This window comes from Rousettus aegyptiacus, unplaced genomic scaffold, assembly GCF_014176215.1.
Source record: "Rousettus aegyptiacus isolate mRouAeg1 unplaced genomic scaffold, mRouAeg1.p scaffold_m13_p_4, whole genome shotgun sequence".
NCBI classification, from domain to species: Eukaryota; Metazoa; Chordata; class Mammalia; order Chiroptera; family Pteropodidae; genus Rousettus; species Rousettus aegyptiacus.
Window position 1 is genome coordinate 123,107,025 of NW_023416307.1, and position 22,481 is coordinate 123,129,505.

Consider the following 22,481-nt stretch of genomic DNA (forward strand, 5'->3'; position numbering starts at 1 on the left):
CACCCCAGAAAACCAGTGATGGCCCAGCTTGCTGTGGAGGTGGGGCTGGCCAACTGGGGGCTGGCTTTCTGGGCTTTTTACCTTGGCACGTGCTCAGAAGATGTCTTAGACCCTAGTATGGTCCCGGGATTTTAGGAATCAGAATCTCCTGTGGGGGTGTATGTGTGTTGGGGAGCATGTTTGAAATGCTCATCCCTAGGCCCCAGCCCAAACCTGAGGAATCAGTGTTGCTGGGAATGAGACAGAAACACATTTCTCGCCTTTTATTTAAAATCATAAAATATACATGTGGCTATAACAGAGACATGTAGTGTAAGGAATAATGAAAAGTGAACATCCTTGTAACCACCCTGGTTAAGACATAGAACATTGCTGGCCCCTTACAAGTTCCCCAGGGGTTCATCTCCGATCGTATCTCCTCCCTCCTCCACCCGAGGTAGCCACCGTCCTGATATTTTGGGTGGTCACTCTTTTGGTTTTCTTATTGGCGTTTCTGTTGTGTATATATCACACACCATAAAATTTGTTTTTACTTGTTCTCGAACTTCACGTAATGGAATCTTAGAGTGATTATTCGTCTCTGTCCATGTTTTTTCACTCCACATCATGTTTTTGAGACCCATCCATTGTGTTGTGTGTAGCAGCGGCGCATTCTTTTTTCACTGCTGTGTAGTAACCTATTGCATGAATAGAGAGCACAATTTTCATTCACCTGTCATCTGTTATACTATTGATGGACTTCTGGGTTATTTCCAATTTTTGACTCTTATGGATAATGCTACTATGAATATTCTTGAACATGCCTTCTGGTAGCCAGGTGCACACATTTCTGTTCGGTATATATCTTTAAGTGCAATTCCATGCCATAGGGCATATGCATGTTTTTAACAGCGTTTTTGAGGTATATTTTGGAATATGCATATTTTAAAATTGCCGTAGGCACTGCCAAACTCCTTTCCAAAGCAGTACCATTTTACATTGCACCAGCAATGTACAAGAATTCTGTTTGCTCCACATCCTCACCAATACTTGATGTTGTCAAACTTTTTTTTTTTTTTTTTTTTTTGCCATGCATTTATATTTTTATCAAGCTTCCCAGGGGATTCTGATGCACTCACAGGAGGGTGTCAACTCTTGCTGTGCGTCAAAATTACCTGATAAGCTTTTGAAATACAGAGCCTGGGCCCTGCCAGGTCATTCTGAACCAGTACCCCCAGGGTCGGGAACAGATATCTACGGTTTGAACAAGCTGTGTGCTTCCCGATGTTCCCCATTAGGAGCTTCTGCTCCACCAGCCACCCTGCCAAATAGCCATTCAGCTTTTCTCAGCTGCAACCTGTTGTTCTTCAGACACTATGTTCCTTGCCCCTGACTGGAGGCCCTGGTTTTTGTCCAGCTGCTGATCTTACCCACTGCCCCTCATGCTCTAGGAGTGAGGCGGCGGTAGGAGGTGTTGAAAGCAGCTTCACCCCTGTGCTCACTGTAGCTCTGAGGGTCCTCTAGTTCCTATGGTGACCTTCTTAGACCAGTCCTCAGTGGTATCTTTGCCTCTTCCGTGCACCAGCTTTAGGGAGGGGAGATCCAACAGGCTCCCCCCCCTTAAGAGTAATGGGTGACACCAGGGGTTGCAAACTCAGATATCTACAGGGGCCAGACAGGCTGGCCATGTGAATGAGGAAGGAGGGCCAGGGATAAACACACACGCACATGCATACACGCATGCACGCACGCACACCAGCACACAATTTGAACATCTAAGCCAGAACTTCTCAACTGGGGGTGGTTTTCCCCCTCGGGGACATTCAACAATGTCTGGAGGCATTTTAGGTTGTTAAAACTGGGGAGTGGGTGTACTGGCATCTAGTGGTAGAGGATGCCACTAGATGGATGCTGCTGAATAGTCTGCGATGTTCAGGACAACCCTTCGCAACACAGAATTATCTGGTCTAAAACGTCAGTAGTACTGGAAGTTGAGAAACCCCGATCTTAAAAAACTTACTTCCATTTCAGTACACTTAAAAGTTTTGTGTCATTTTGAAAGCTCAACTTTTATTTTACACCTTTATGTTATATCGAATTATACATCAGGCCAGGTACCAGCTTGTGACTTGGTTCATCTAAATCAGTGCTTCTCAGACTATTGGGTGAAGGGCCAGTATTTTCTTTTTGTTTTCAACCTATTGGAGACTGATGCATGTGAAAAATACGTTATCGATGAAATATTGAAAAGTGAAATAAAACAACAAAGTCATGAACAATATAAGCCACTGATCAGACACTCGGATGTTGTGGCAATATCAAATTGCTGCAACAGTCTCTATTTCTTCTCAGTTTCTGAATTTATCTGTTGCTGTTCAATGAGAAATAGTTCAAAGACAGGCCCAGGTCCACTCTTAATCTGGCTGAGGATATAATTGCCCCAATGCCCCCAATCCAGGCCCCAAGCAGCCCCAACACCCTCCAAGATATTTTTGCACCTAGGGCAGCACCCCTGCCCCCACCCAGCCCCCTGGCTCTGACATCCTGTTGCTGCTGCTTTAACGTAAGGGTCACATCCCTGACCCACATGGGTGGTCTCTACCCTATGATGCCCATCTGGGATCAGGCTGGGCCATGTAAGCCCCAAGGAAGAGTGGTGAGGAACAGCAGTCTTGACTAAGATGCTAGCCAGGAGGAGGTGGCGGAGGGGGTTTCATTGCACAAACTCAAGCATCTTGCAATTGAATGTTAGACACCCTTGTCCTTAAAAGTCCTCCTTAGCTTTACCCCATTGCCTCAAGCCTCTCTCTCTCTGCATGGATGCTGGAGTCAGACAGCCTGGGTTCAATTCCTGGCTAAGCCACCTTCTAGTTGGGTGACTTTGAGCAAGACACTTCATCTCTCTGAGCCTCAGCTTCCTAACCTGTAAAATGAGGATAATAATAGTATGTGTGGCAAAGGTTTTTGTGAGGGTTAAGTGGGTTATTATACATAAAGTGCTTAGAATGGGGCCTAGCCCAAAGTCTCCATGACATAAACATGAGGCATAATCTCTTCTTAGCTCCTCCTCACCCCCCAACCCCTCTGACCTTCTCAGGATAGCCACCTCTTTGCTGACCCTCCACCTCTCACATGCCCTCTGATTAGTTATTTCACCAAATCTGCCTCCTCCTTGAGGGGAGGTCTGCAGCCAGCTATCAAGCAGGGCTGATTTTGCTTCCATGACATTTGGAAGCAGAGCCCGGCCAACAGCACCTGGTGGGGGGGATCCAGAGGCAGAGACCCTGGAAGGTGATGCTCCAGAAAGAGAGCTCATGCAGCAGAGGCTGAAGCAGCACGAGCTCGGCTTTGCCACCAGCTGGTCGGGGCTCAGCTCCTGACCCTTGTACTTACTATCTCTGTGACCTATGGGCAAATGATTTCTCCTCTGTGATGGTTATTTGAACTATAAACACCAACCTTCTAGGGTGGTCTTAGGTTCTAAAGGGGATACACGCAGCTCAGAGCCTGACCCAAGGAAGGAGATCCAAATGTGCAGTGAGAAGGGGTGGAGGAAGCCCTCTTGGTGTGAAAATAGTGATTACTTCCCAAATCCTCCTCCCCAAGAATGTCTCCAGGCCTCTCCCCCAGGACCTCTGGTCTCCCATGATCCAGCAACCAGAGGGTTTTGTGGGGCCCAGCAGGCTCTATCCATCCTGGCTGGCCAACACCGTTACTCTGCTTGGATCCCCTAAGCCTCCAGCAGCAGAGACTCCCCCAGGTTAGGAGAGTGGGAACCAGACACTGAGGGTCTGATGGCTCAGAAGACAGCCCCTCCCTCCTGGGCCTCAGTTTTCCCATCTGTAAAATGTGTGGGGTGCAGTTGGATCCGAAGCCCTCTCTGGCACAGCAAGATTCCGAGAATCCAGCCCTCAGCCACAAGTCATTTAGTGAATCTCCCAGTTTCTGAAGAAGTGTTAATCTTCTTCCCCTGAGGTTGAATTCCAAGCAGGCAGGCCTGACTCAGTGATGGCCGTCATTCCTGAATTAATGACAAGAAGGAGGCCCTGAGTCCACTGCAGAAGATGGAAATAGGGTGTGAGGGAAAGCCCCAAAGGCAGGATAGCGGGGACAGCCAGAGCAGAGCGAGGAGGCTTTGCTGCGTCTCCTGCCTGTGATCCCGGTGGCCCTAACGGCCGAATGTACCACCCCTGCTATCTGCTGTGCCAGCACTTTCTACGTGTTTACCCCCACAATAGCCCCATTTAGTAGGTGAGGAAATCGAGGCATAGAGAGAAGGCCGCACAGCTAGTGTAGGACAGAGTTGGGATGGGAACCCCATCGTCTGACTGCACCCTGCTCTCCTCTGCCTCCTCACGGGGCAGAGTGCTCCCTATGTGTCTGGCACACTTCACAAACAGCCCTAGGAAGCTGGGATTGTGTCCCAGCTGCTTCCTCTCATGCTCTTACCTGTCCCATTTCTCCCTGCTTCCTACATAAGCATCCCTTTGGACCCCACCCCGGCTTTGCTTTGTAGCTGAATCACAGGCTAGTGATGGGCTGGAGGTGCTCCTTTTCCTATTTCATACACAGGACCTCTTACCACGAAAGTCAGGGGCATGAGCCCCAAGGAGACCCTCATGGCCATCATGATGAGAGAGCACAGGCTTTGGAGCCAGATGGCCTGGGTTATAATCCCACTCTGACACTTCCTTGCTGTGTGACATTGGGCAAGTGACTTAACTAACCTCTCTGAGGCTTGTTTTCTCTTCTTTAAACTGACATTGGGCAAGTGACTTAACTAACCTCTCTGAGGCTTGTTTTCTCTTCTTTAAACTGGGTGTTCTCCTCCTGACCTCACAGGGTCGTGGGTGTCTGTAGAGTCACCACTTTTTAAAACATGTCCGGGATCTCCCACCATCTCTCGCGTGCATGGTCGCAGTGGCCTCTTCCATCCTCATCTCCCACAGTCTGTTTTTCCCCAGCAGCCAGAGGGGATCCTGTTAAAACCTAAGCCAGATCACATCCCTCCTCTGCTTAACATCCTCCCATGGCTCCCACCTCCCTCAGCTGGAAAGCTAAAGTCCTCACTGCAGCAGATCCAGCCTTCCGTGGTCTTCCTCTGTGGCCTTCCTGACATCCTCTGAGATACCTACTCTGTCACTCACTCAGCTCCAGCCACACTGGCCTCCTTGCTGATTCTCAAACACCCCAGGCACGGTCCTGCCTTAGGGCCTTTGCACTGCCTGCAGGCTCTTCCATACACCCAGCTTAAAGAAGAGAAAACAAGGTTCAGAGATATGCATGGTTAAGTCCCCCACTTCATTCTTGTTCAGAGAGGCCCCCTCTCACACACACTTTATTTTCCTTCAATGTACTTATTTCAACCTATATTATATCGCATATTTATTCTATTTATTGTCTCTCTCCCCTACTAGAATGTAAGTGCTATACAGGTTGTATTTACTGCTTGAGCGAAAGAGATGCTCAGCAGCTACTTGGTGAGTGAGTGAATGAACGATGGGATACAAATGAATGCACGGGATCTGGGAATAAATCGTACTGGATTGTCGCCACTGTCATCATTATTATTTTTTCTCTCAATGCTTCTGCTACCCAAACCTCAGGCAGATGCTGGTTTGAGGACAAAAAGAGGCCCTCATGAGTGGTGACCTCACTCTGACCCCAGGTTTTCCTTATCTCTGGAGTGGCATCAACCTGAATTTCTTGCTGCCTCTTCAGATTCCTGGGATGTCATGTGACACTGCAGCACAGAGGAACACAGCATCCCCAGGGAAAGCCCTGGAAGTTAATAGCCTCATTAAGTCTAGCAATGATGGATGGGTGGCTTCACTCAGCCGGAACCCACAAACATGGTGTCAGGGGACTTTGAATGACTTGTGTTCAGGGTTCCTCCCAGGGGCCTGCCCTCTTCCTCGAAAGATTTGGTAGAGATTTTTTCAGTACCCAGGAACAGCTCAAAAGAGTGCTTGGGACTAAGGGTCCTGGATTCAAATTTTAACTCTATACTCATTGGTGAGTTACTTCAAGCAAATATCTGCCCTCAAACTAAGGGGGAAACCAAGAGAAATGAATCAGGAGTCCAGCTGGCCTCAGGGGCAGGACCAACAACTAGCAAAGAGAAAGAAAATCCCTCAAGACCGGGTGTGACTCAGGTCTCTCCCTGAACAAGAATTTGTTGACCACCTACTGTATGTTGTGACTGGGCACAAGATAATCGTGGTCCCTACCCTGATAAAGCTGATATTCCAGTGGGGCAGACAGATAATTAATAAGAAATACAAGTAAAAAAATCATTTGTCAGATGATAAATGCTGAGGAAAATATAAAGAAGGGATGGGGGTGGGGTGCTGGGGAGTGAGGTCTGCATCTTTCCATAGTCACAGAGGAGATGATTTTTGAATGAGGACCTAAAGGAGCGAGCAGAGGAGGAACCATACAGACAGCCGGGGGATGGGGCTCTGAGCCAAAGGCACAGCAGGTACAAAGGCCCTGTGGTTGAAATGAGGAGGCGAAGAGAGGGAAGGTCGCCAGGGACTGATCACATGGGACCTTGTTGGCCTCGTGAGATATTTGGGTTTCATCTCGAGTGTCCCGGGAGCCATGGGAGGGTATAAGCAGGAGAATGATGATGTCTGATTTCTGACTGCCATAGGAAGGTAGGCTACAGAGAGTGAGGTTGAGGCAGGGAGACCAGCGAATAGGGTGCTGCTGCTGTCCAGGCAAATGATGCCGACAGCTGGACAGTGCAGAGGAGGGAGCAGTGGGGTGCTGAGGAGTGTACAGTTGGTCCAGCAGTGTGAAGAGAGATGTTAGCCAGGGCCTGAGGAGTTAGCAAGGACTTCCTGGAGGAGGTGGCCTATTACTGGTCTGAGAGGGTCAAGGGAATTTAGGGAGGTAGGGAAGAGGGCCTTCCAAGGAAGAGGCCATGTGGTAAAAGAAGGGAGGAAAGACCTGGTTTTCTAGGGGACCTAAAAGAGGCTGAGATTCAAGGGCATGGGAGATGAGTCAGATAAAGCACCGGTCACACTTCAGGAGAATTCCTCATTTATTCATTCATTCATTCATTCATTCATTCATTCATTCAAGTGAGGTTCTTTGGGAGCCACAGAAGGTTGTAGGGAGGGAGAGAAGAGTGATGTGACTATTTCACAGATTATTGGGGTCAAGTTGGCCCTTAGAAAGGGTCAAACCTCAGTGGGGAAGCTGAGGTCCAGAGCAGGCAAGGACTTGTCCCTGATCACATAGTGGCCACGTGACTCTCCCCAGAGCTTTGGGAAGTGGAGTTTAGTGGAGTTGAGGACAAAGTTGAAGGAGTTAGAGGCTACGAAGAGATTTTGGGAGATCGTAGTCTGCTTGGCAAGAACCAATGACTCATACTGTCCCTTTAGACATGGCCTGGGGTCCCATGATGCTAATCCCTCTGCTCCATCCCCACCCCGAATCTGATGACTTGTGGCTTGGGTCCACTCAGCACTGTGGCTGCTATGTCTGTAATTCTGGCACTCTCCGCTATGGTTCTAATGGTCTGTGGTCAGAACCCAGTGTGGTGTGGTCCCATAATGAATACTCTGTGGTCTGAACCTACTATCCTGGGGCTGGTGAGACTAACATTCTGAGGCTGCAGGGTTTCAATCGTACATGCCTTCTTGGGCTGTTATCCAGTTCCCAAATAAAGGTCTTGCTGACTGGTGACAAGGGAAGAAGGTGGATATGACACCAGCTCCCACGTCGATCCTGGGTGAACCTTCCCAGCCACCTGAAATGCCAGGTGGATGCTCCCATGGTGCCAACGGGGTGGTGGAGCCTCCGTGGTCACACAGCTGGTCCGAACCCAGGAGGGCCCCACCCTGGTCTGCCTCTCAGTGCAGGGCACCTTGGCTGTCCAGCCTGTGGGGACAGCCACATGGCAGAAAACAAGGTGGAAGGGCACAGAGACCAGCAGTGCCGGAAGTTGTGCTGTATTCCTGCTGCTCATTATGTCACATTTGCTGTATTTAATCACACCCACCCACACGCACGCACGAAGACCACAACAGAGGCGTCTGTTGAGGAACAGCGGAGTGGGTACAAGCATGGGCTCGAAGCCAGCCTGCTGGGGTTCGGGCTCAGAGCCCTGTGACCTTGGCCCTTTGCTCTGCTCCTTGCTCCTTGGTCTCCACGTTCGTAATGTGAGGCTAATTTTAGTCATCACTTCATGGGGTGACAGAGAGGGTTAATGTGTCTAAAGTCTGGGAATAGTGTCTACTGCAGAGTCATGCTTAATAAAAGGTATTTAATCCCCATTTTTCAGAGGAAAAACTGCAATCTGAAAGCCAATGCCCGAAACAGAAGATAGGTCCTGTTCACAGAGCCCTTGCAGGTCCCAGACTTGCATTACTTCCTGAAGCTGTCGCAACCCCCAGTGCCTGGGTGACATTTATCTACTTTATGAATGAGGAAAGTACCTGGCATGGGGGGGGGCGGGGGCTCCTGGCCAAGCCACTGCCCCTGTGAGACCTGGGAGCCATAATTATAACATTTCTGTCCCTTCTGCTCAAGTGCCCCACAATTTAATCTGCATAATCATTAATGGTGCCTGCCCAGGCATTCGCACCTAATTATTGCACTGTGAAGGCAGTGCCAGGAATATTAACAGGCGTGCATCCTGTTTCCTGGCATGTGGCTTTTGGTGCACCTGTCCGACAGCCACCCAGGCCCATGCCGAAAATGCTTGGTGGCATTTTCTTTCTTGGCTCAGAAATATCTTGGAACCATCAGATGGATGAGCTGTTTCCCCCAGCAGGGTTTGTGCCTCCCACGGAGCTGCATGCTGACTCTTGGCCTCGGAAGGGTTAAGGGGTTCTGGAGAAGGTAGAGGGGCTGGATTGTGTTGAAAGTCCCTCTTCTGCCACTTGGAAGCTGTGTGATGCTGGAGCCATTACTTTCCCTCTCTGAACAATAGTGTCTCAAATTCACGACAGGGTAGCAGTGAGGCAGTGATTCTAGTCAACTAGCTTAGTTGTGTAAAATCCAGCAATGTTCTGATTCAGTATTTAGTTGTTTTAAGCTCCCCAGGTGATGTCACCTGTGATAAGGTGAGGCTCGATGCCTGTAGAGCCCTGAGCTCTCCATGCCTGGCATATAGGTGCCCAACAAAGGCTGTATCGCGTTTGGCGACACATGCACAGCCCTTACCAGTTTGCAGGACATTTTCACCTCCATTGTCTCCATAGAGCAGCCTAATGATGATCGGAGTTCTTAATCATTACCTTCATTTTACCAACAGGGAAACTGAGCCCAGAGTGGGGATGTAACCTTGCAGAGAGAGGGACCTGGCATCTGAATCCAGGCCTTTTTGACCCCAGAGCTCATGCCGCTACCTCAGAGAAAGGTACATCAGCCATTTTGCAAACATTTAACCCTGGCAGAAGGAGGTGGCTGGACCTTAAAGACACCAGATTCCTCCCACCTCCTCTGCCTCTACACCCACCGCCCCCCCCCCCCCCCCCCCCCCCCGCCCACCACCGCAGTCTTCCTCCAGCAGCCAGAGGATGGTGTTAAATCACAGATGAGGCCACATCCTTCCTCTGCCCCATGTGCTGCAATGGCTCTGCCTCCCTCAGAGGAAAAGCCAGAGTCCTTAGGAAGCCCTGCTTTACACCGCCCACTCCCTCTGCTCGCACCCGGGCCTGCTCCCCTCCATCCCGGCTGAAGCACCGCTCCCTGCCCCAGCCCCAGCCACAGCTCCCTCCCTCTTTTCACCCTTTCATCAAATGTTACCTTCTTGTTGAGGACTTTTATGACCCCCGTGTTTATTTTTAGTTTATTTTTCAAGTTTTTATTTACTGCTAAATGGCACACATAACACAGGTATACCCCCGAAGCATTTTAAGGGCAAATCTCAGACTTTTTGTGTTTCATCTGTACCTTCAGCAGATGGACTTAATCTTAAATGCAATTACAATAATAGCATCAACTCAAATGAATTAGCTATAATTCCTTCATATCATCTCACACCCAATCCTTGTACAGTTTCCCCCTCTTGTCTCCCAAAAGTCTTTTCACACTTCATTATTCAAATCGGGATCTAGCTAAGGTCCTCATGTTGCATTTGGTTGATGGGTCTCCGAAGTCTCTTTTAATCTATAACAGTCTCTTCTTTTTTTGTTTTCATTCTAATTATTTGTTGGCAAATAATTTTTTTTTTTGAACACAGAAAGATAATTTAATGTTTTAAAATGTTTGCTGAACAAATTTGGGCGGAGCCTGTGGAATGGCCTCGTGGTGTCATTTAATACATTCTTCTGTCGCCCTGGTACTTTCTGTCCACTGGTATTTGGGTCTAAAGCTGGATTTGATTCAGGTCCAATTTTGTAGGCACGAATACATCACGGGTGGTGCTGTAGGCTTCTTTCCATATCCTATCAGGCGGCACATATGCCAGAATGTTACACTTTTGGCGATGCAAGGATCCATCCAGGGATTCGAGTGCTGTCTGCCTGATCCCTCCATCTCTTGGTCCTTTCCAACCCTCCATTGATGGCCAATCCCAGATCCTTCATTTCATTATGACTGCTAAAAGGTGGTTTTCTAATTCCACTATTTCCTCTGCACTTATTTGCTGTGGTTTTCCTGTAAAGATTGACTTTCCCTTATTAGATTCCCCTAAAATACTATTCCGACAGGATAAATGCTTCATTCTTTACTTTCGTTTTCTGTTTACAGAATAATGAGGTGATGCCTTAACCTACCTCCAAAGGGATCCATGAGATTGTTTTTGAGAATTATGAACACACGGATTTTTACAGTTTTACAGTCACTATTATTTTTTGATGTTCGAGTTGTCCCACATTGGGGCCCCTCAGGCTGGCTTCTGTGTCCTTTCAGCATTCCCACATCAGACTTTGAGTCTTTCCTTACTTTTGGCACCACAAGATGTTCCAGGCTTAGGCTGTATTTTACCTAACCTGGTCCTGGAATCAGCCCTGGGGAAGAGGTATTTAGGGACCACAGTCTGGGTTCTTGGGAGACCACCCGGCTTCGTAATGGGCAACATCTCCCTCTGTACTCTGATACACCTCTCACTGCTCCATTTATTTCTGGCATGTTTCACCTCCCAGCATACTGAACATCTACTTCTTACATTTGTCATTTCTTCTGACTTTCCAACAAGAATCAGCATTATGAAGGCTTGGTTTTATTCATGGCTGTGCCTCTGGGCCTGGCATACAGAAGGTGCTTAATAAATATTTGTTGAATAAGTGAATGAGGGATGGAAGGTTCTGGTCCTCTCCCTCCCCTAGCCTGGAGAGTGCTCAAGAGGGGTCTGCCCCCATCCCTGAGGTTTCTGTCTTACTTACATCAGCATAGCTTGGCCCATCTGAAGAAAGGGCCTCGAGGAAGAGATTAAAGGCATGTCTGATGAGATGCTAATTTGTTTCTGGAAGCTGGTGGGGGTGGCAGCAAATAGGGTCTCTGGGGCTTTATGAAGCTGAGGCAGAAATGGGAAAACCAGAATGGAGGGGTAGAGGCTGGAGTGGATCCCTTTGTGGGCTGACCCACCTTTCTATATGTGGATCTTGCCCTGGGGATGTGCTCACCTGTGGGATCTGGGACATTTGCATGGCATCCTCCAGGGTAAACTGGTGACAGGAAACGCTCCTCTAGGCCAGGGCACTGGATCTCCCCCACCCAGATGCCTGAGCTCCCACCTACCTGTGCAGCCTTATTTATTGCTGTACTTTCTACGTGTCCATTTCGGCTGGCGATGGAGACCACCTACGCCCTTGTCTTTGCACCGAAGATTGAGGTGGGGAGCCACCTTCCTTTGGCTAGAGCCCCCTGCTTTGGACTCAGACTCTCACCCCAGCTCTGCCCTTAACAGTCTGCATGACCCCCCGCAAGCAGCTTCACCTCCCTGGACTAAGTGGCAGGGTGCTCAGCCCAGAGCCAGGCACACAGTAGGGTTATTATTTTTTTTTTTTTACAAGGGCTTCTCTATCATCTGGATGTGGCAGTGTCATAGTCTGATAGCTGGCACCTGAGACCTTGCTTTGCCAATTGCACGCTATTGAGCATGGAGGCATTTTGTACCTGAGCCTCAGTTTCCTCATTTGGAAAATGAGGATGACACTAGGACCCTCCTGGTGCACCGTGAGGCTTAAACGAGATGTTCTCAGAAAGCACTGAATTCCTGACTTTCCTGTCTACCTCAGCCAGGCCCTTCCTTACCTTGCTGGACCTCCCGTCTCCACTCACACACTGGGGTTAGGCTCATGCAGAATAATCACAATATTAATAGCTGTAACTTATGGTGTATTGAGCTCTACTATGTGCTAGACTCAACTTAGCACTCTAGGTACATGATCTCATACAGCCCTCACTATGTGAGAGACAAGAACTGTTAGCCCCATTAGTCAGATAAGGAAACTGAGGCTTAGTGGAGCGTGCCAAGTCAGAATTCACCCAGGTCTTCCCATCTCCGGACACCTGTGTTCTCTGATTCCTCCTCTCACTCCTGTTTGCTAAGTTGGAACTTTTCTATTCAGCAAGAGGAAGGGATGCCAGATGCACTTATTGAGTTCTTGCTGAATGCCTGGAACACTCACATGTGGTCCCATCAACTCCACCCAACCAGCCAGTTGGGAGGACTCTCCGGTTATCCCACAAAAGAGGATAACTGTAGAGGTTAGCAGTGAGGAGGCAGGGCCTAGGTCTCATCATTTTTCACTGATGACCCCATCAAATGCCTGTGCTGACTGCAGGGGACACAGGGCAGGTAGGCCCTGTCCTTGTCTTTGGGTGCTCCCAGGTTTTAAGAGGGGTAGATCATCTCAACCTAGTATGTAAAGCATTATTGAGACCCAGCAGGCAGGGACTTTCAGCAAACAGGGACCTCTGAAGGCCCACCAAACATTTCCAGGCAGAGAAGTTCAGTGGAGCCAGAGAGGAAGGACATTCCAGGTGAAAGACCTTGCAAGTACAAAGGCCTGGGGGCTTCCAACAGCCCTGCCTAGGGAAGGTGGGATTGGTAGATTTTGGCAGAAGAAGGGATGAGCAAGGTAAGCATTTAGGGAGAAAGAGGACTTGGGGGGTAGGGTGGAGGCAGAGGCGTGCGAAGATTTGCCACAGGGTTCAGAACACCCCAGAGCTACACTTCCAGCCGGGACTACAGTGGAGAAAGGGCTTGCCGCCACGGATGCCACCACCGCTGGCTCCAGGGAGGATTATCTATTTTAGCAACTCAGAAAGGGCGGGGGCAGGGAGCGCCCAGCCTCTGCCAGTCGGCTCAGGCAGCTTCTCCGGAGCGCAGAGGAGTGCTAGGCTCCAGGAGTGCCCCGTCCAAGGGCAGGTCTGCCCCTGGCCCTGGGCCTTGAGGGCTGGAGGGGGCGATGCTGGCCGTGTCGCTCAAGTGGCGGCTGGGCGTGGTGAGGCGGCGGCCCAAAGGTACTGCGGGAACGGGCATTGGGCAGACTCCGCTGCCTGCCCCGGGGCTGGGTGGCTGGACCTGCGTCTGGAGGGAGGCTGAGGGGCCCAGGGGGACCTCCTCTCTGGGCCTTTCCGCCCTGCCCTGTCTCTCTCCGCTTTGCCTCGACCTTGTCTCTTGTGCTTTTTGGGTTTCTTTTCAGTTCTGAGTCTCTTTCTGAATCTGTGTGTGTGTTTGAATTCTCTGCCCCAGCTGTAGTCTCCTGCTGCCTTCTCCATCTCTCCATCTCTCTGGGTTGTTCAATCCCTCTCTCTCTCTTTCTGGCCATCATTTCGTCTGTCTCTAACTCTCTGTCCATCTTTCTGCTTCTGCCTCTTTATTTCTTCATATATTACAGTCTCTCTTTGTCTGCTGTTCTCCCTCTCCTCCTCCTCCTCCTCTCTTTCTCTCTCTCTTTCCTGCTCTGTCTTTCTCTTGTCTTACTGTCCCTCTCTCGTTGTTGCCCTCTCCCTCCCTCCCTCTCTGTGTCTCTGTGTGTGCCCATTTCCATCCCTCCCTTTCTGTGCCACAGTCTCCTTCATCGCCCCCTCACGTGGCATGCCTCTGATGGCCTTTTCTTCCCTCCCTGTTCAGTGCATGGAACTGCTCAGGTCAGCTGAACCAGCAGGGGTCCTTTGTGCATGGAGGCGTGTGTATGTGGAGGGTGGCGGCTCTGCGTGGGGAGTCGAGTCAGAAGGGACTAACGAGGGTGAGACTGAGTCTTTGATGAGTCCAATATATGCAGGGTTCCATGCCTGGACATATGTCAGGCCCCTAAGAGGGTCCCAGGAGGGGGCTCTGGGTGGGGGAGAAGCCCCCCAGGCTGTGTGGCCACAGGCAAAACCTGTGCTGCCGTCTCCCCATCTACAACTTAGAGGGAGTGGGGGAAGGGGTGGGATAACAGTCTGTGCTTCAGGCCTCAGAACTAAGAATAATCATACTGGTAATAACAAGAGTAACTGACATTAGTTCAGTGCCACTGTATGCCAAGCAATGTGTTAACTCGTTAACTCCTCACAACAGCCCGCAAGGTTGGTTCCATCTTTATTCTGATTGTGCAGAGGGGGAAACGGAGGCACAGAGAGGTTAAGTAACTTGCCTGAGGCCACACAGCTGACATACGGAGGCTCTCACACCAGCTCTCATAATTGCCATGAGCAGTTTCTAGACTCTAAGAGTCCTACATAGGGAAGGGTTATCTCAGAAGAGGTCAAGGGGTAGAAGGACTCTTGGGGTGATGGAGGACACTAGGCTTTGCACTGGCTCACAGCAGCTGGTGGTCTGACATCCTGAAGGTCCCTGGAAGCCCCTTCCATAGGGACAGACCAGCCAAAGCCTGAAGAGTATCAGGAACAGAGTTTCCCTTGTCGCTTTCTAGGGACTCCTGTGTTTGGACCTCCCCCAATGGAGGAGCCCCGACCCCCATCGAGGCTGTTGTCCCACGGAGGTCCACAGACCCTGAGAACCCAGCGGGCTTCTCCCGGGCTGGAGGGATGCACAGACACATCCGGGGCTGCTCCAGTTTGAGCTTCCTCAGGATTGGGAGAACAGCCAACTAAATGCTGTGGACCAGGTTCTGCCCTGTGGAAATTCAGGAAGTGCTTGAATTGTCCCCAACAAACCTGGATTCAAATCCTACGCCTGGCTCTTACTCACTGTGTGGCCCACTCAGAACCTCAGTTTCCTCATTGATAAAATGGACTCAAGAAAAACCACCTTCCCGAGACTGCAAAGATGATTCAGAAAGACTGGGGCAGGGCCTGGCTTCAGGAGACACCTAGTTTTTGAATTCCAACTTCCAATCAGAGGACCGGCAATTTGCTTCCTCTTCTTCTCAGAACCCCCCTCTCCCACTGCCTCCCCATGCACATACCACTGACCCCAGGGTGATTGGGTCTGAGACCAGCAAGCCCCGAACAAGAAAACAGAAGGGAGCATGCCCTGGTTGAGGGCACACTGTGTGATGATGCTCTCCATTCCTTCATGGGGGCTCTAAAGGAGGCATGTGAACTCCTTTGCCCAGACAGTGAGCCTGCACATCCGTTTGTAAAAATACGAAAGCTCATGGGAGAAGAATTTAAGAGCTTGGGGAAAGAGGAGGTGTTTCCTCTGTCTCTCTGTCTTCTTTTCCAATATATATATTTAATGCCTGAGGAATTTTTTTAAAGATATATATATATATATATTTTAAATGCCTGAGGAAACATCTCCCCACTTCCAGACCATATTTTTAAATAGGCTTTTCTCTTTTCCATCTTATCTGGGTAGGACCCTGAAGTTCCTCACCCTGTGATTCCTTGAGGTTGGGTAGGTTGGGTTCCTGGTCCGCGTGGCCACCCGAGACCCCTCCTATGTGCCCCAGACTGGTATTTGAGGCTTTGCTCAAATTCAAGAGCAGCATGCCCTGCCCAAGCCGGAGCTGGGGGGCTTGGGGAAGGGAGCGTTCAGTCCTGGCTCAGCTCCCCCGATTTTGATCCTGGTTTCGAGATGTAACAGGAACACCTCTGTGTGTGCACTGGGATGGGCGCACCTCCGCAGTGCTGGACGCCCAGTTCACACCCTAGGCTGACCCCAGACAGTCCTGACATTGTCATTGTCCGGATCTGGACAATGAGGAAACAAAGGCCTGGAGAGGGGGGGGTCCTGACTCTCACACCCACGTGCTGTATCCTGTGCCTACAGAGGACACAGACACTCTGAGGTCACTGTGCCTCCCTCCATAGCTTAGACATAATGACAGCGCCTCCCAAAGGGCTACTCTTTGGCTTCTGGGCAGCGTAAAATGGTCACACTCGATTCAAGGGGTGAGGGATTTAATTTCATGTGTGTCAATGTGAACGGGGCAGATTGTGCATAGGTCCTGGGGCCAACTCCCAGGTGTAAATCCCAGCTGTGCAACTGGGGCAAGTGGCTTTACCTCTCTGGGCCTCCGTTTTCTCATCTGTAAATTGGGGTTAATATTAGAATCTTCCTCGTTGGGTGGCTGCAAGGGCAACTGAGTTTTTAAAGTGCTATGTGAAAAATGAGGACATAGGCTACAGGGTGGGCAGAATCCGTAATGTTGAGGCGGCAGAATACACTGAGCCATTCGCTTCTTCGACAGATATCTGAGTACCTATTAGGTGCCAGATACTGCTGCAGACCCTGGGGGTACAACAGGGAAAAAGAGCAATGTAGATCCTTACCCTCCTGAAGCTGACATTCTAGGAATGACAGTGAGGAAGCAAGATAAGTAAAAAAAAAAAAAAAAAGAAAAGAAAATGTATGGTGGTGATGCATGCTGTGGAGAAAGATAAAGCTGGCAGAGGGGATAGGGTGTGTGGGTAGTGGGGTGAGATTTTAAATGGGGTGTTCAGGGAAGGCCGCCCTGTGAAGGTGACATTAGAAGAAAACCCTGATGGAGATGAGGTTGGGAGCCATGCAGCTATCTAGGGGAAAGGTGTAGCTGGCAAAGGCCACAGCCTGTGCAGAGTTCCTGGGCTCTCAACATGTTGGGTGCTCCTAGCCTGGCAAGGTTAGAGCAGAGAGGGTGAAGGGGAAGGTGGGAGAGATGAGCTCAGGGAGGTTCTGGGCAGGGGCCCATCCCTCACCTCCCAGGCCGGAGCTGGAAAAGTGGATGTGTTGGAGGTACGATGGGCAGCTTTAGAGAGAACAAGGTTATTAAGATAGTAACCTCTCCTGCTGGCTGCATGGGGCCTCCTGGGCACAGGGAAAGGCTGCGCTGTGCCCCCTCCCCCGGCTTTGTCCTCCCACCCACTCTGGGGAGCACGTCTATGATGAATTATTTACTCCTTCCTTCCCTGCATAATGAGGTTCTACTCTGTCTATATCTCGCCTCCACATCCGGCTCCTGGCATTTTTAACACCGCAGCAGCTGCGATGGGGTCTCAGATCTGACTCCCAAGGGGGAAACCAGTTCCTTCCCCCAATGCTCCCAGGCCTCTGCCCCTCTCAGTGCACAAGCCCCAGGAGTTCAGATCAGCTATGCAATTTCTTTCTTTACCAAGGAGCCAGGGATAAATTCTCACCTTTGAAATTGCTCCTGGAATCCCAATAGCCTGGAACAAACCTCTGGACCTAGTCTTTGTTTCCCAAGCATTTATTGAGCACTCGCTGTATGTTAGGTGCTGTGCTAAGTACTTCATATGGACTTTCTCTTCTTCACAACAGCCATGTGAGCTGTGAAAGAAATTGCCCCATTTTGCAGGTGGGGAAACTCAAAGAGGAAGGGACTTTACAAACTCACACAGAGAGAAAGAAAATAGCAGAGTCGGGGCCTCCCCAAGCAGTCTCACTTCCAAGCCCAAATGTCCTCAGCACAGGACATTTCTCAGTAGTCAGTTATCTGGTCTCCCCAGCTAGGAACAGGAGGCCCCTCTGTTGCATTCTCAGCGTGTGGCTACAATTCTGTCTTCTTCAGGCTCCCCTAGGGTTCTCTGTCCTTGCTCTGCTCTACTCCCCTTGTCCCAGGACAGCCCTACAGAGAGAGCGATAAGGTCCCCCACAGGCCCCCCTCCAGGCTGAGCAGCCCCGCTTCTCAGGGTCTCTCACCCCTCCACACATGGTCACCGCTTCTGTCCATGCCCCAGCCTGTCTGTGTCCCTCTCCTAGGGCAGAGCCCACAGTAGAGCCCAGGTCTGGGGAAGTCTGACAGGACAGAGCAGGCAGATAAGCCGGGCCCCTCCCTAATTCGTGGTACATACTTTGAGTGAATGTCCGGACAGCACATTCTCCTCGCCTGGATCACCCAGGAGAACCAGTGCTGATCTTGTCAGCTAATGTCCCAGCATTGCCCCCATTTGTCAGCTTGAATGTTCAGTCCAGCGGGACCATCTGCCTGTCTTAATTGCCCAGATAATTGTGAAGGCTGCTGGCCCCATCTCCCTCTCTGGGGAGATGGCCTAGTGGAGCAGAAGGAATGTCCATCAGACAGGAGACCGAGGCTGACCTTACTCTCTGTGGTCCTGGTGCAGGTCCTTGACCCTCCTGGCCTCAGTTTACCTTCTGTGCCCCACCCTCCCCCCTGCTCTGCAATCCTATGGCTGGAAGCCTCCTGGCCTCCCCCCATCTCCCCACCCACTCCCCTTGGGCTGACCTTGTCTCTCCAGCCCCCGAATTTTGCTGTCTTGGCCAAGGTGGCGGTGACTCATAAGCAGATGTGTGGGCAGGTGGGCGGGTGAGGAGGGAAGGCACATACACGGCAACCTCACACAGCCACACAACTTCGGCGGCCGGAGTCCCCGCAGGCGACCTTGGGGAAGGTCTCTGCCCCTCGCTGAGTCTCAACATCTCAGTTCGTTTGGAGAACGGGTCTGTTGAGGAAGGTCCGAGGTTTGGAAATAGCTAGGGATCATTTGGAGCCCAAGCTGGAGGCTGAGGTGAGGGGGGGGTCCCAGGCCGACTGAGGGTGGAGCCAAAGCAGCCCCCAGAGACCACAGGTCTTACTCCTACCCTAGCCTACACATGTACCCCTATTCTACAGTTTCGCTCAAGGTCACCCAGCCAGTCAGAAGTGGAGTTGGGACTTGAACCCAGGGCCCCTCTAAGGCCCCCATGGTGCCGCTACTGGAGGAGGGGGTGCTAACAGGCTGGCAGGGGCAGACTAGAATGTTTATCACCACTTTGGTATCAGGCTCATCTGGGAGAAGATGAGCAAGGAAGAGGGGACATCTGGTGAGTTGACAAAAACAGGACTGAGGGCTGCCTGAGGGCTTTGGGGACTCAGATGAGGCATCAACCAGCTGGAGGATCAGGGAAGGCTACCTGGGGGAAGGGACAGTGGGCCAGTCTTGGAGCACTTGCAGGATTTGGCCAGGCAGGTGAGGGATTAGGGAGACTGCTTTCCTGTGGGGAGCATGAGTGTGAAGGGTGGGAGGTACAAGTGGACTCGCAGTGTTCAGTTTTGGGGAGGCGAGGAGAGATGAGGCTGGAAAGGAGGGCAGGCTAGTTCTGGACATCAGTTGGCAGCATCCCAATGATTCTTCCTGAATAGCACTGAGGATGCCATGGAACATGGGTGCCTCAGCTGTCAGGCAGCAGGCACTGGCCTGGAAATCTCAGGGTCAAGCCTTGTCCTCAAGCAAGTGGCCTCTGCCAGGCCCCACCCCTAACCCTGAAGAGCTCCCCCCACCCCGCACACACACCCCTTCATTGGAGGGGCCCACTGCCTGGATCTTACTGGTAGGTTCTGAGCTGGGCTATGTGGAGTCCTTGGATGGGCCTTCCCAAATGATCACCCTACCTGAACTTCCATCATTAGTCCATAACCCCAGGGTTCTCTTTCAATATTCAGGCCCACTAGGAGGGCACAAAATCAGATGGGACTATCATCACACAAAGCCCCTTCGAGGACTGTGATTAAGGCTTTAGAGCCAGACACCTGATTTCCTCATTCGCCTACCACTCTGAACTCCAGTTTCCTTATCTGTAAAAAGAAGAGATTATCCCGGCCTCATGGGCCTAAAGCAAGCGCCACCATTAAGTATGCTGAAAGCTATAGGGAATTAAAGACACACATATGAGCTCTGCCATAGATGAATGGGAAGAATGGCCACCTACTCTTTCCAGCCACACTGCGGAGAGGCCCTCAGGATGGGAGGAGAGCTGGTGGGTCCCCACTGAAGCTACATCAAGACTCTGAGCTGTGGCCTCTCCAGCCCAGGGCTCAAAGGCCATGACCTTGGACCAGACAGCCCCTGAGACTATGCAGGGTGGTACTGGGCAGGGGTCCTGGGGGAGCCACAGGGAGGCAAGCTCCAGCTCAGGATATCAGAGTGACTCTCATCCCTCACGCCTGATTAGGAATAAAGTGAACTATTCATGAGGTGATCTCCCCATTTGTGGAGGTGTCCCAGCTGTACCTGACAGCAGAAAGGATTTTCTGCATCATATTGAAGTGTTAGAGGCGATGAATTATTTCCAATATAGTCATCCAGAGATTATGTGTATTCATCATTGATTTCTCATTCATTCATTTATTCATTCAGCAAACACTTAATTAGCATTTACCGTGTGCAAGGCCCAACGTTGGGCATAGGGTCAAAATCAATGAACAAAACAGTTGAGGGTCCACCATTTAGTGGAAAAGACAGGTGAGCCAAACGCATTGGAAGAAAGACTGTGAGAAAGTAGCGTAGTCAGAGTGGGCTTCTTGGTGGAGACAATGTTTATGTTAGGCTCAAAGGATGAATGCAGGAAAGAGGGCTTCGAGCAGAGGGAAGAGCCCATATAAAGTACCCAGGGAGGGAGCACCTGATTCCAATTATCTGACCCTCAGCCCATCCTAGCTGGAGGCCTTGGCTAAGCCTCTTCTCTCTGGGCCCCAGTTTCTCCTCTGTAAAATGGTATTAGCAGGGCTTTTGAAAGGTTTCACATAAAGTACTAGGTACTCAGTAGGCACTCTATAAATGTTAGTCCCTTTCCTTTTAATCTGGGGCATTTGCACTTAGGCAAAGGGTAATGCTTGACTTAGTGGGTAGAAGGTAGGATTCCAGGCAGTGTTAACTAACCATCAGGCTGATCCTGGGACGGAGGCCAATCTCCCACTCCACTCAGGCACTAGAGGGCAGAGAAAGAGGGCCGTGCCTGCCCCTCCCAAAGCTTGTCATTCTCCAGCCACAAGAGGGAGTCACTGTAATCAGACTCTGGTGTGCAGAGGCCCCAGAGCTTCGCCTGATAGTTCAGTCCCCATAACACTGCACAGGTCCTGTGTGTAGCCCACCCTCCCATCATCTCATTAGAGGGGGCTCTGGAGAACCTTCCTCCTTAAATGTCATTCACATGGCTGCCACAGTGCCAAGAATGCTCCATTCGGTATATTCCCTCCTCTGAAGCAGACATCTGTCTTTGGGACCCAGCCCCACTTGCCTATCCAGCCCACCTGCTCTTTTGGGGCCCTCTGACACCCGCCGTTCTGGTTGGTGCCTTTCCCTACACATACAGTGCACCTTTCTACCACCCCTCACCCTTTGCTCATGCTGTCCCCTCTACCTGGAATTCTCTTCCCACCTCATCTTTGAGTGTCTGGTTCCTTTGTTTCTCAAGGCTTAGATGTCACCTCCACCAGGCAGCTTGCCCTGATTTCTCCAAGGCCATGCCTCTTGACCTCTTGTTTTCTGGGCTCCTAGTTGATCCTCTTTGATTATAGTTCCTTCTGCAATAGACACTGGTGTTCTAACATCATGAGTAACATTGTTGGCACAGAGTAGGTCCTGTATGAGCAGCAGTGTGGGACCTCTGCCCCACTGTCCCTTTGTTCTTCCTGTATCCATGTGCACATGGGTGGGCTGGTAAAAGATTTCCGTGTGGGCACTACTCAGGAAGCTCTGGGTGGGGCGTGTTTGTGTTGATGGCATCGGGAGGGCCTGGGTTCCAATCCCAGCTCACCTTCACGCTGTGTGACTAAGAGCAAATGATTGTACCTCTCTGGGCCCCTGTTTCCTCACCTCTAAAGTAGGGATGTTGTGGGGAGGAAATGATAAAGCAAATGTAAAGTGCTGAAAATGAAGCTTGGCACACAGAGTTTCTACTCCACCTGGTCCTGAAGAACCATCAGCTGGGTTTCTCTCACATCCTGGAGGTTTCCTCTTCCCTTGTCTGTCAGGCTGTGCTCTTGCAGTCACCTCAGACCGCTTGGCCTTGCCCCCTTGCTCTCCAGGGCTGGAGAAGGGCTGTGGGCAGTGAGGGATGCTGGGAACTGACAGGTGTCAGTCTGGGAGAGGCCCAAGGGTGTGGCACAAGCCAGCCCTCCCTGAATTCAGATGAGGAGCACTGGGATAGGGGGAGATGTGGGGAAGCTTGACTGAAGTGGGGTCCACAGCCAATCAATACCCCTTAAGAGAGGGTCACCTAGTGCCCCTTGCCTGTGGCTGGTGGAATCACAGAATGGATCTTAGTTTCCCCATCTGTAAAATGGGGATGATGGTGCCCACCTTACAGAAAAGTTTCACCACCAGGCAGGGGAGCAGTTGCCCTGGCCTGACCTCTAGGGGGGTGTGAGGAGAGAGGGAGGAAGAAGCGACTGGGCAGCAATAAAGGGCTTATCTGTCTCTCCTCG

The 22,481-nt window shown here is 50.8% G+C and overlaps 1 protein-coding gene across 2 annotated transcripts in view; it reads left to right on the top strand.

Moving 5' to 3' along the window:
* Positions 1–13,308: 13,308 nt before the first annotated feature.
* GRIP2 (glutamate receptor interacting protein 2) overlaps positions 13,309–22,481 on the top strand; it is a 53,987-nt gene continuing 44,814 nt past the window's right edge. For both annotated transcript variants that reach the window (XM_036219799.1, XM_016141858.2), the window contains exon 1: positions 13,309–13,407. In XM_036219799.1, coding sequence (XP_036075692.1) covers positions 13,353–13,407 — 55 coding nt within the window. In that variant the 5' untranslated portion in view covers positions 13,309–13,352. The remainder of the gene's footprint in view (positions 13,408–22,481) is intronic.